The following is a 14,018-nucleotide window of genomic DNA, read 5'->3' on the forward strand; positions in this document are numbered from 1 at the left end:
ATGAAGAAGACCCAGTTCTTCAGACAATTTTTCTAGCTGCATTTACTCTCATGAGAATCAGTGCTCTCTTTAAAAAGTTCATGAATCACTCCTTGTCACTTGTAAAACTAAGAACATAATCTTTCCTGGCATGTGAGACAGCATTACAATCTGCTTGGATAGTCTCGAAAAGTATGGATTCAGGCTCCAAGTCTTCCTACCACTAGACCCAGATTGCTCAGTCTTGTGTTTCTAGCTTTCCACAGCGGAGGTTCTATCAGGTTACGACCCATCCACTCCCCGATCTGGAGGGTGAGATCTTATCACAACTAGCTTTAGTTCCCCAAATTCATCTCATGTCAGAGGAAGAACAGATATTCTACAAATATCCAGACAATAGGGAGGAACTATCTCTGCCCCAAGACTACTCACTTTGTGTGGGTCTCTGCTAAGCATGTGACTGACTCTCTAAGAGAGTGAGAAGTGGAAATCAGCTTGATTCTCTCCCCAGTCCAGAAATGGATAGATGACAAACACTATTTTCAAGTCTTCCATGTACTTTAGTGAAGATGAGGTACCCTGGAAGGTTCCCCTTTTAAGGCCTAATCTGATTGTGAGTGTCAGATGAATATATAAGATTGTTTAACTCTCATTAGCAAGTCATGCCATCCTTTAGCTACAGACTATTTCACAACCAAGTAAATCAAGCACACTAATCTTCCTAAGTATCTATCTTTGAGTGTCCCTCAAACCAGGGCCTGCCTTCAGCCTGGGTTATTAAGAAATCTGATCTTTTATAGAGTTGAAAAGGTAGAACAATTCAATTAAAAATAAAACACACCATTAACCAGAGGTTCCAGTGAGTTTCAGCTCATTTTTTATTTACTTTATGTCTAAAATAAGAGATGTCTTCAAAATGAAAATTACCAGAGAAAAAAATTAAAACAAACAAACAAACAAAAAACCAAAGGGCTATTTCTGAAGACCTAGGATTCTGGAGATCAAATGAGGGTTCTTTAAGAGATAATGATTCATATTATCTAGTGCTTAGTACGTGCCAAAATTTGTCCTAAATACTTTAAGTCTGTTAAATTATTTAACCCTCACAACCCTTATTTGAGGACAGTGCCTATAAACAATGCTTTTACTAATTAGGAAAATGAAACCCAGAGAAGTTAAGTGACTTGCACAAAGTATACAGAAAGTAGAAACTGGTGTGAGGAGGGTAGACCCTGAAACAGACATATGGAACTCTAGCACCTTACATATAATAGAAATTCATTTCTCAGGCATAATAATTCACATTGGGAGCCCCTGGCCAGAGGCAGCTTTCCCCCAGGTTGTGATCCAGAGACCCTGACTTCCATCTGGTCTCTGTCATTCCTTAGAACCCTAAACGTATGTGTAGCAAGCTATAAGGAAGGCACAAGAAGGGAGGTCACCATGAGAGTCCTTGCGCCTGGCCTGGCACACCTTGCTGTCAGTAATGTTCCAGAATGTGGCCATGATATAGAACTACCAGCAGCAGTTGCTAAAATGTAGTTAAGCTCCGTGTCCAGAATGGAGAGCAAAATAGATTCTGGGCAAGAGCTAGTTTCCTCTGCCATCTGAATTCTGGTTGTAAAATTATCCACTAGCATGCTTCCTTCCCACTCTCAAAACATACTCCCTCCTCTCTTCAAAGGAAACAGTTCCACCCAGTCAATGTGCCCATCTTAAAAACTAGGATCTCTAAGTGTAGGTAGTCTACTTCATCCCTTCCAGTCGTGATTCCTTGCGGTCAGAGACCTCTGAATTAAACAACAGCAGCAACAGCAAAAAAAAAAAAAAAAAGTATATTTTCCATCACCCCCTATTCTAATTCATGTATACTCAAGGGTGGGGAATACCGATTCCTAAAAGGGAGGGATGGAAAACATGCAGCAGTCCTTGGTCTACAGGAATAATGGAACTCCATAGGGCCACCACCATGGCTGCTTCCTGTGCTGTCAGCTAACAAGGTTCACTGTAGAACCCTGTTTCAACCTGGGATGAGCTCCTTGTCCATTGCCTCCTACAGCCCTGACTTCAGTGTGGGGCTGCATACAAACCCAGTCAGTCTGGCTCCTATCTTATGAAGCAAATAATGGGCATATGTACATAATGATCTCAGGAATGATTTGCTCTGAGACAAAAGGGACCTGTCACCTGGCTTGTGAGAATATAATACATAGATAATATATCTATGCCCATTAGATATGTACTAGACACATGTAGAGATGGGAATAGGCTAGTTGAGTATGCAAGGGCTCTCTCTAAGGAAAGAGTGCTCTGCTGTAACGAATCTCATTTTCCTTCCTCCACTCATATTCAAGCCTGACTTTCTCTTAAGGTTCTGTAATTAAAGGTACACCCACTCAAGCAGTGAAGAGTGCATTTTAAAGGAACGAGCCTCGAATCAGCAGTCAGTGCAGTTCATCTGTGATCTTGGAAATTACTTATTATCTCCATGGTCTCCAAAATAAGGACTACAGTAGACCTATATCAGAAGGCTATTTTGAAGAAAAATGAGATTTTGTCTACAAAGCACATTTTGTCTCGAAGTACTTTATACATCTACAAAGCCTGGCATATACTAAAAGCTCAATGAGTATCAGCCAGTATGCTATCAGGCCTGATAGTAACTTCTTATTTTGCCCTATTCTCTGCTTTATTTAAATTCCTGTTAAAATACAGATGAGCTGAAAATATGTTAAGTGAAAGAAGCCAGACAAGAAAGGTGACACATATTGTATGATTCCATTCATATGAAACCTACAGAATACGTAAACCCACAAAGACAGCTCATGGACCCATAGTTGTCAGGGCCTGGGGGAGGGAGGAATGGGGGAGAAACCGCTTATTGGGCACACGGTTTTATCTTGGAGTGACACAACCAGGTAGAGGTGATGGCTGTGTGACATTGTGAATGTACTAAATGCCACTGAATTTTTTAATTTAACATGGTTAATTTTATGTGACTTTCACTTCAATAAATTGAAAAAAAAATACAGTATGGACTTAGTTAGAAGTTGCTCTTGGATTCGCTATGAGACAGGATGTGAAAGGAGAAATCGATTGGCAACTGCCTCTTCCCAGATGGCAGCTCTTCGTCCTCCTGGGGGAGCACCTGAAGTCATGCCCACATGCTCACGCATGGATATACAGCTCTGACAGCCCTGTGCCGGGCCAATGTAAGAACACACCCAGGCATTGCTCAGATCCATCCCTCTCATTTCTCCCAGTATGAATTCCTTTGTTTTGCTTTGTCAACCTCTCCCTTTCTATCTTGAACCCCCAGTCTTGCCTCTGCTTTCATACTTAGGGCTTTGCGTTCTTGTCTGGCATGCTTCTCCCTGACCCAGGCCCAGCTGCTGATATGGTCCCGCTCATGCGATCCAATGGCCAAAGTTGTTAGCTCAGCCTAGAAGAATGTTTTGTTTTGTTTGTTTTGTTTTCTGAGCAGAAAGTCTGGATGAAAACAAAAGACCTGGGTTAGGGAAGTTCCGGGTTAATACAATAATTTCTAATTCTGGGGCTCCTGGCTGGCTCAGTCAGTTGAGCAACTGACTCTTGATTTCAGCTCAGGTTGTGATCTCAGGGTTCTGAGATGGAGCTCAACATCAGGCTCTGAACTGAGCATGGAGCCTGCTTGAAATGCTCTCTCTCCCTCTCCCTCTGCCCCTCCCCCACCAAAAAAATAATAATTTCTAATTCTTTCACTACATCTGTTTTAAGGTTTATTAACATAAAGTTCTGGCTTCTGTTTCCACCATGCGATATGGTCTTTATGTTCTGTGTCTGGGCAGCGCCCCTCCTACCTCTTCTGAACTGCCCTTCACAATGCTACACCACAACGAATATTTCCATCTCTCTAATTAGGGTTGATGGAGGCTCAGGAAACCTGCTTTCCTTGATGGTGGCTTCCGGCCTGCATCACTTGTTTCAGCTGAAGAATCACCCTCAGCAAATTCCTACACTAAAACCCTTGCTTCACGTTTGGCTCAAGGGCCTATGAAGTCCCTGATGCTTCTGCCATGACTTTTTCAAGACATTGCCTTTTCTAACTCTTGCATGCCCAGGTTTTGAGAAGCATGTTCTTCCCACGTCTCTGTCCACAGTGGCACATCGCTGTTATGCCACTTTGTGCTTTGTGTGCATCCAAATTTATCTTCTTCACAGAAGCACCTTTTAATATGTGCTTGAGTTGCACCTGTCCTTCTCTGACACAGAGAGGCTAGCGGGATGTGTTCGTCAGAAAGCCTTCCCCTAGAGACTGAACACCAATCTCTCTCCAGCATATTTCTTCAGGAAACAGTAAATGCCGATCAGCCTACCTACAACTAGTGTACTCTTTAGAAATGCACAGTCATAATCTTTGAGTATGACTTTTGAGCCTCTGTACACACCTCGGGGTTTCAAATTCAGCAGGTCTGCCCTATCCTGTTTGCTTCTCAGTGCACGTTGCTCTTGGGTGCCTTCCCAGACCTGAAACTGCCCATTTGAACTACAAGCTCACCAGTGCTTCCAGAGACACAGAGGACTCTCCTGAGCTGCCGGATAAAATAATTTTCTACTCCTTAATATGTAAAAGACTACCAGGGAACACTTTTCTTCCTGCAGCTGCTGATACCCTACCGTCTTTGTTGGCATGTTTAGTTAGTTTCTTTACTGCGAAACTCCCCCCCCACGTTTACTATGATGATTAATGTTGTGTCAACTTGGCTGGACCACAGTACCCAAATATTTGGCCAAGACATTCTTTGAGACGTCTCTGTGGAGGTATTTTTTAGGTGAACATAACATTTAAATTGGGGTCTTGAGTACAGCAGATGGTCCTCCACAATGTGGGTGGGCCTTGTCTAAGCAGTTGAAAGCCTTAAAAGAGAAAAGACTGACTTCCCAAAAGAAAGAGGGAATTCTGCAAGCAGACTGCCTCTGGACTCAAAACGCAACGTCGTCTCTTCCCTGGTTTGCCTCTCTGAGGTGCTGGCCTACCCTACAGATTTTGGATTTGCTAGCTTCCATAATCGTGTAAGCCAATTCTTTAAATATCTCTTTCTTCTCTCTTGCTAGATAGATAGATATATAGATAGATACAGAAATAGTTATAAATCTCTCCTATTGGTTCTTTTATAGTTTATAGACATAACTCTTCAGCAAGGGACCATGCTATTATGAGCTAAGTGACTGTCAAAGTAGAAACACCACAAGGCCCATCTATAGGACAGCAAAAGTGTAAGTCCTTCCGCCATGCCCCTGCAAGGATTTTCTATCTGTGCACATTATTCTGTGACCCAAAATATTAGTTTTATTTTCTTTTTAGTGGCCCTGACTTAAGCACCAAGTATTGAGAGTGGAGGGACACCCAGTAAATATTATTTATCTTCCTTCATCGTTTCTAACCTCTTAGAAAATGATAGAGAAAAGCAGAAGATCAGTAAGTCTGATACCAGCAGATGTGGCTTATAACTGGTGACTTCTAGATTTCCCAAGAGTGGGTCTCAGAATGACACAACCATGCAAAGTCTTGGCAAGGCTGGACCCACACAAGGTTAGCACACTGTCATGTACTACGTTTCTAAGCTTTGCAGCCGGCCTATTCTTCCAGAGGGAGCAGTGACTCTCTACATCTCACCCGCTTCCTCCTCCCAAATGTACCACACCACTTCCTCCTTTCTGCGGAAGTAGGAAGTGATGGATAAGAAAGAGGCCAGAAGTGTGGCTCTGGTGGAGCTCCCTCCCCATGGAAGGAAACACTGTAGAAGAGAAAGCAACCCTCCAGCCATAGCACACCTCCTAATAGCTACCCCTCTTCTATAGATGGGGAATTCCGGCTTAGCAAAGGCAAGATCTGCTGTAGGTCACCCCACGCATAAGTAGTTTGGCCGTAGTTCAAAGCTATTTCTTGTGGGGGGAATCTGTCCATGCACTATTCTTCACAAAATAACATCAGCTTTTCATAGGAAATAGAGAACCCCCTTTGACATGCTTTATGCCAATGAAGTGTGAACTGAAGCATTTAAGGAGGTGGTACTGAAATATCCACATTCATTCTCATAAAGATCATGGGCTGGTGGTTTAAAGAAAAAGCTTCTTCGGGCACCTGGGTGGCTCAGTTGGTTAAGCACCTGCCTTCGGCTCAGGTCATGATCCCAGGGTCCTGGGATGGAGCCCCACATCGGGCTCCTTGCTCAGTGGGGGGTCTGCTTCTCCCTCTCCCTCTACCCTTCCCCCCACTCATGCTCTCTCTCTCTCTTTCTATCTCTCGAACTGATAAATAAAATCTTTTTTAAAAAGATTCTATGCATTAATTCTGTTGATGTTTTGTGTATTGCAATTATGCCCTAGGAAGTTCCTTCTTGATTTTTCACTCTCTTTATGTCTCTTTTTAATTGAAAAATTAATTTTGCACCAACTGTATAAAACATACTTTCAGGCAAGTTCTATGCATCTTGTTTGAGAAATTTTTCTGTGCCTCAACATAGTAATATATCATTCTATACTGCCTTCTAGACTTTGTAATGATTTTCTTTTCTATATCCATTATTCATGTGGAATTGCCTTTTATATGATATTAGTTATGAGTCCAGTTTTACCTTTTCTTCCCCTTAAGTTCACTTAAGATTATTGGTCAAACATCATTGATTTAAAGGATTATGTTTTTCCCCAGTCTACATCTATATCATCTGTCATTTATTAACTGGAAGGAAAGCTGGTGGCTTCTCAAACAGGACTGAGTAAGGACTGCTTCTTAAAGGATTGTTTACATCTGACCTTAAAATAGGGAGAGGGGCACCTGGGTAGCTCAGTCGTTAAGCGTCTGACTCTTGATTTTGGCTGAGGTCCTGATCTCAGGGTTGTGAGATTGAGCCCCATGTCAGGCTAGGTGCTGGGCCTGGAGCTTGCTTCAGATTCTCTCTCTCCCTTTGCTCCTTTCCCCCCTCAACTCACACTTTCTCTCTCTCTTAAAAAATAAATAAAAGATAAAATAAAACAAAATAGGGAGATTCTCCTGAATTGCCTCTTGGGCCCAATATAATCACATTCCTTGGCTTCAGCCCCTTTGAAGCCAGCAGTGGTGTGTCAGGCCCTTGTCACATTGCATCTCTGGCTCTCCTTTCCTTTGTCACATTACCTCCATGACCACAACTGGGAAAAGTTCTCTACTTTTAAGACCCCATATGATTATATTGGGCCTGAGAGACAATCCAGGATTAGCAATCTTAATTCTTTTTGCAATGTTTGACTCCCATTTGCCATGTAATATAGTCGATGGGTCTAGGAATCAGGATCTAAAGAGCTTTGTGGGGCTATTATTCTGAATACCAAAATGTCTGTGTCTGAGAGTGTTATCAAGGAACCCAGGAAGAAAAATATAAGTTGTATCTTGCTTGATACTGACTAAGCATTCATTGGCAGTAGAAGGGTCCTGGATCTTCAGCCGGGGGGCAGAATCTAAAAAAATAGGGACACACAGCGCTGTTGGAATAAGAAATAACCAACATGCATTTCTTTTTCTCCTGTGAAAGATTTGGCACAACACGGACTGATACAAGAAAATCTGAATCAAACAACTTATTTCTATTTATGCAGATTTGGGGACCTTAGAATGACACTGTTTTATGATTCCTTGAAAAGTTGGTAAATGGTATGGTGGGGAATCAAAAGAATAATCCTCGGGGCACCTGGGTGGCTCAGTCATTAAGCGTTTGTGTTCAACTCAGGTCATGATCCCGGGGTCCTGGGATCGAGCCCCGCATCGGGCTCCCGGCTCGGCGGGAAGCCTGCCTCTCCCTCTCCCACTCCCCCTGCTCGTGTTCCCTCTCTTGCTGTCTCTCTCTCTCTGTCAAATAAATAAATAAAAATCTTTAAAAAAAAAAAGAATAATCCTCATCAGCAAATAAAATAAGGCTTTATTATACTGTGTTTCTATCCACAGATGGATCCCAAGTATATAAATTTAAGGACAGTCAAACAGATGTATTCTCACAGTCTTGGTTGTATGTGGTAAACAGCCAAACGAAGGAGAATAAACATGTCAAACTGATTGGAAATGCCAAACCACTGTGATCTACTAAAATGCGACCTCATCATACACATGTTCAGGAGACTACTGAAGGGTTGTTGTCATTATTTGGTAAGAAAACCACCACCTGTGGAAAAAGCAGAACATTAGATTCTTATTGTCTGTAGTTAGGGGGGGAAGAAGTTGTCTCACATGCTTAGGAAAAATATGGTCGCTCAGCACCTTCCTTCAGAATCCTGATACCCGGTGGGTCTATGTTTCCATTCTTGCCTTAACCCTCCTTTCTTTCAACAATACCAGAAATGACCTTCATACCAGAAGAAGAGGACTCTTCAGTGTCTAGGGACTGTTCTTTGGCTAAGTGTGGTTGGCCATTTCCCTCCATCTCCACCTGTGCTACCTCCTTCAGAGATGATAAAGATTCTATAAACAGCATTTCCCCCCTTTCCCTTCCTAACCTGCCCCTGCAAAAAAAGGACACACACACACACATACACACACGCACACAGAGGCAGAGAGAGAGAACCCATAAAGACCCAGAGCACTGACCTTGTTGATGGAAGAGGCCACACTGCATGCAAATAGAGAGAGAGAGACAAAGCAATGCAGCCTTCCACCAGAGAGGAACACCATTCCAATTAGCATTCCCTGTAAACCAGACAGAAAGTCCCTACAAGTTATAAAAGGCAGAAAAGCAGGTGTTGTAAAGGGAAAGAATCGGGCAGGGGTTGTTGGCCACATTTCACATCTGGTGCTAGGTCATCTAGTTACAACATGAACCCCTTTCCTTCACAGGGATTCCTGAATTTTCTCCCAATTCAAATATACCAAATAAACAACTTGAACACGGATCGTTAGAATTCTACTCTTTTCGTCATAGGTTCAAGAACGTCAGGTAAGTCCAGGCGTGTCCATACTAATTTTTGTTTGTTTGCCTGACTCCTCCCCACCTCTCATGACCAGCATTGACTTCTTGGCTTTCACATTCCGTCGGTCTCTCAGCAATTGTTTCTTAGAACAGTCTGCAGTTAACCCCCTGAACTTCGCCCTCATTCTGGTTGCACATTCATTTAAGAATATGAACGCAAACTTCCCTGTTACTTCAGTTGGTTGTTCATGGCCTGAATACCAGTTTTCCTTTTTCTCCTCAGATAGTTTTTAAAATCATGAGAAAAGTGCCCCTCAGAGAACTGAGTTCTTACAGAATTTTTCACTCACTGACCACACATCAGGGCCTTCAGACGTGAGTGGTATCGAAAAGCTAATTTTTTTTGCTCAGTGCTCCTGGCAAGAGGCAAAGGCTTAGATCCCTTCGCCTTCAGGAGGGTGTCCAGCATCTACATAACCAATGGCCATGGTCAGTTCCATGGTGAGAATTTACAGAGGAGAATTCAGACAAAACCAGTTTACAGGTTTCCATTATGGGGACAGAATATACTTACTGTAAATAAACTTCCATAGGAAGACCTCCATATCACACCTCTGTACATGAATATTTCTTCAAAAATTATCACACTTGTGCCAAACCCTGCTACAGTAGCACAGACTGTATTCATTCCCAGGCTGCGTTGGATCTGAAGAGAATGAGAGAGAGAAGTTGTTGCCAACCCTTCTGCTGTTCTTCCTGTGTTAGACTTGTCAGTCAGGGCCATTCAGCGGCTCTGAGTTGAGTTTGGAAATTTACTGGGGGATCTTCCCCAGTCTAAGGAAGAAGGAAGGAACCCCTGGCATAGTTGCAGCTTCGGCTGTCTCAGGCTCAGGCACAGGGAGCCTGTTGCCCATGGAACTTCACAGAGCACAGAGCTAAGCCCTTCATTCTTGACTACTTGCCACAGAGGAAGCCCTTCTAGGGGACCCCCCCCCGAACATTTCTAGGGTCCTTCTTTAGAGAACCAACAGGTTCTATGTGCTGTAGCCTTGTAGCTGAGCAATTCCCTTTTCACTAGACCTACCTGAGCCACAACAATGAGACACTTACCAGATACTTGGTTACTTTCCTTCCAGCAGCAATGGACAATGCTCCGGATGTGAGGAACTGGCCAAAGAGAGAGAACCAACCCACTCAGAGCTTTCACCTGCACTCCCATCCTTACCACATCCTCCTAGCTCCCCCAATTCCCCTGCCAATATTATCTACCCAAACAGTCGGCCCAAGCTGAGGACCTAAACAGCAGTGTGTGGATTTTTGAGAGGGAAGGATGAAGGTATTGCAGAGACCTGAAAAATTGCAAACACTGGAACAATCGCTAATACTCACAGAGAATGATCCCCATATGTGATAGCCTATTTTAGTGGTCATGTAACGTCGATGTCCGTAGTTAAATGGAGAAAAAGGACCGATTGTCACACCCAGGCACAGCGTTAACAGCCCAGTGAAGATCTGAGCCACCTGGAGGGTAAAAGACATCCTTGAAGGGCAGCTTCTCAGGAGGAAGCTTCTCTCTTAGATCAGTGCACATTAACTTCTCTCCCACCTCCGAGACCCCAAGCCTGAGATGATCTCCCAGGAAGATAACGGTCTAACAGTCTACCTATCAAGTCTTTTACCTTGTCCAACGCAGGACATTGACATTAGCCTCAAACTATTTTTTCATGTGATGGCTACCTAAGTAGAAACAAGTTTTTTAAATTCCAGTGATGGACAGCTTCACAACACTTCTTTCCACTTCCTGAATCTATAAGGTTTGTGCAGTTCAGGATGGCTCCACTCAGTCCCCCACAGTCAATGATCTAGAGAATTGGAGTGTCATGAGGAAATCCCAGTCCCATCTCAGGAATGGTTCCTGTCCCCACAGCCAGTGCTCTGATCTTGTGCCCACTCACCCCTAGGATCTGGGGCTGTCCCTTCAGGAAGAGCAGCAGACTTTTCTGCTGCTGGGAGGGCAAAACCCAGGTACCCGGCTGGTGCAGTTGGGTCATACTCTCATTTTCAGGAAGGTTTATCGTGTAGTCCTGGGCTGTCTCTGCCTCCAATGTCCCTGTGTTACTGTTGACACCAGGAAAGAAAACACGTCTCAGCATAGATTCACATTTAAATATCTTCCTTGTTCAGTAGCAAAGTCCAATGGCAGGGGATTTTGTGTCTCTGGGAAATGTACCACATTTTACTTCCATGTTTTGATTAGGGTATAACCCAGATTTTTCCCATACCTACCTAAGCAGATAAATCGAGACTGAATTACAGCTACCTATCCTCAGCAAGGTACACACAGTTATTGATCTTAAAGCAGGGAGTCTAGCCCTGTAAGACAGAAATCCGGATATTTACCTCTCCCCCTCATCTTCCAGAAGCAAAAGCAACGGCCCATTCACAGCAAGACTGCAAGCAAGAGTTTTCCATTCACAAATTTCCTTGCCCCATAGTCTAGGCACTTGTACCTCTCCCACCTAGATGGCTTCTCAGAGACAAAGCATGGGGTTTGGACGAGAAAAGCTTTCTTCCTACCTTTGCATCTCCCCAGCACACGCCAATGGGTTATTGTCCCTTCTGGTGTGTGGTCTCTAACTGACAGTGTTCAAAGACAATGGCCTGCTCTGATGTGCGACGTGTGAAGAAAACATTGCCCAAAGTCCTGTGTTGGCCATTTGTTTCCTGTGACTTATCTCATTCAACCTGCCAGATGAGTATCTGTGATGTTCTTTATCTTGGTAATATATCCCTAAGATAATAATCTAACTCCACTTCTCACGCACTAAAGACTGTATCAAAGCTTGCCCGTGTTCTCAACACCAGCTCCTCCCCACTGCTGTGTTCCTCCTGAGTTCTATGCAGAAGTCTGTGCATGCCAGAGCCTCACTTATTTGGGCCCAAGCTACCTTGATTTTATAAGTTTTCATAAACCAAAGCCTTGCTGGAGCCCTTGTTTTAATTAATGCTATTTTATGTTCTTTTATACGATCATGAAGTTGGTTTTATTACATAACATCTTTAGGCAAAACACTTTCCATATTAAACTTCCTGGTTGTATCGGCAATTTTTAGCACAATCTATGTGATTTTTCTGGACTTGTAACCCAGGGTATACCCACTTCCCTAAATAAAAGTGATGCTGTTCTTCCATCTAATTTTAGCCAGATACACCCCAAAGAAGAAATATTTCCTAGTTATTCATGGCATATGTGCCTGTGAAGATCAGTGATCATTTATGTAGATTGTACCTCTCTCACAAATTCCTTCCTTCCTCACCTCAGCTGGTCCTCTTTCAGGCTGGCACACTGATTCTCAAAGACATCAGCTTTCCACCAAGATCCAGCAGTATTTTCTAAATAAGAGTAAAAGCCCAGTGATGATGATGGCTATGTGTTGTATTAGGACACTTCGTCAATTCTCCTACAGCTCTGTGGTCCTTGTGGGCGGATTTCCTGAGGTAGCCCCGCCCCTGAGAAAGTGCTCCCTCTACTATCCCTATTTGAGCTCGCAAGTCCTTTTCAATGGGGTAAGGTGCCGCGGGGGACAGTTTTGGTTTTAAGCTGTAACCCCCACAGCAATCCACAAGGATCCTCCTCTCTTGGACAAGGTGTGTCGTTGTGAGTCTAATACTGACAAATCCCTCCTCCACGGTGTGAATCTTGTTGTCACCTCGCAGTTCCAGGGCTTTGTGCGGTCTCAGCCCGTGTGTAATAGTGTAATCGGCTAGAAATGCCTGGGAACATTCATCTGGGCCCCAGTGAGACTCCCACAGACATCTCCCCTTTCCAAACCCATGTTAGGGCTGGACCCACCTTTGTGGTTACTAGGATTGCAAAACGCCCTTCAGCAGCAATCATCAAGGAAAACCTGGAAATTACACAGCACATGGGGGGGTCACACAGCAAGGTCAAGGGTGGGAGAGAAGGAGAGAGCAGGGTCCTAGGGTTCTGCTTTTATTGGGGATGAGGGTGAGGACCTAGGGTGTGGGGAACTCACTCTTTACTGGCGAATTTAAAACACAAGAGCAGGAATTTAAAGCACTGGGAAGAGAAAAAAAAAAAAGTGGCCCAAATGATCAGTTGGGGAAATCAACAAAGAGCTCCAAAACAAAGCAGTCAGTTGGAGGCCTGGCTGTTTACCATGTGGCTGGCAGTGTGTTTATTCTAGACCGCTGTCTTTGAGGGGATGCCTCTTTGAAATGAACAAGTCTCATCTCAAAACCAAAGCTTTAGTTGTCAGACACTTGCATTAACAAAAACAAAAACTAAAACAAAAAACTGTCAGGGCTAACACTGCCTACCCAGGCATAGGAACTGTCCTCTGAGGGCAACTCTGTGGGATCCATGCCTTTACCCACTGTGACAGGTTAAGTCACAAAACCTGAAGCTCAAAAATTTGCTTCCACTTAAGGACCAGTCATGTGCCCAAACATTCCTTTCTACTTGGCAGTATTTAGAATTAATAATATGTCCCCTTATTGTGATGTTAAGAATCCATGTCAGTAATGATCTGCCAGGCCTCTGCTGATATTTCTAGAAAGTGTCCCTAGTTCTTATACACTGTTCTCTTGGGATTCCCTATCCCCTTGGTCTTGGTCTCTGCTATACATGCAGTTTTTGAGTAGTAGGTGATTTTTTTTTTTAAAGATTTTATTTACTTGTTTGACACAGAGAGACACAGCGAGAGACGGAACACAAGCGGGGGGAGTGGGAGAGGGAGAAGCAGGCTCCCCACTAAGCAGGGAGCCCGATGCGCGGCTCGATCCCAGGACCCTGGGATCATGACCCCGGGCCGAAGGCAGATGCTTAATGACTGAGCCACCCAGGCGCCCGAGTAGCAGGTGATTTTAATTGAGCAATTTCTGAGTAAATAAAAATCTTCTCAGAAGGTCACAGAAGCAGAAGACTACCCAGGAAAAGCAACCTATCACCTCCTATTCTTTTTAGAGGTCAAGTTTAAGCAGGATCACTAACAATAATCAGGTAATGGAATCTTCCACTAATTTCTTATACCTAGTGCTCCCTGTCAGTCTGTTTGGTCTGTCTTTCCTGAGTTCTACTCGTATAAGGGTAGATGGGGAGTC

The 14,018-nt window shown here is 43.7% G+C and overlaps 1 protein-coding gene across 2 annotated transcripts; it reads right to left on the reverse strand.

Annotated features, from left to right (window-relative positions):
* Nucleotides 1-7,951: 7,951 nt before the first annotated feature.
* LOC114220469 (membrane-spanning 4-domains subfamily A member 4A-like) lies at nucleotides 7,952-11,557 on the reverse strand. 2 transcript variants are annotated; one of them, XM_028118364.2, is made up of 7 exons: nucleotides 11,472-11,557; nucleotides 10,850-11,012; nucleotides 10,284-10,415; nucleotides 10,005-10,061; nucleotides 9,469-9,600; nucleotides 8,576-8,674; nucleotides 7,952-8,153 (listed from the first exon to the last, which is right to left on the reverse strand). In XM_028118364.2, exons 1-7 carry the CDS (start codon nucleotides 11,477-11,479, stop codon nucleotides 8,103-8,105), a joined length of 642 nt encoding a protein of 213 aa, XP_027974165.1. In that variant the 5' UTR covers nucleotides 11,480-11,557; the 3' UTR covers nucleotides 7,952-8,102. The 2 variants fall into 2 exon arrangements, with proteins under 2 accessions (XP_027974165.1, XP_027974164.1); XM_028118363.2 differs by having other exon boundaries at nucleotides 10,850-11,557.
* Between the last annotated feature and the right edge of the window lie 2,461 nt (nucleotides 11,558-14,018).

The sequence above is a fragment of the Eumetopias jubatus genome, unplaced genomic scaffold (genome assembly GCF_037043125.1).
Source record: "Eumetopias jubatus isolate StellerSeaLion01/CBP00866 unplaced genomic scaffold, mEumJub1_p1.0 scaffold_13, whole genome shotgun sequence".
NCBI classification, from domain to species: Eukaryota; Metazoa; Chordata; class Mammalia; order Carnivora; family Otariidae; genus Eumetopias; species Eumetopias jubatus.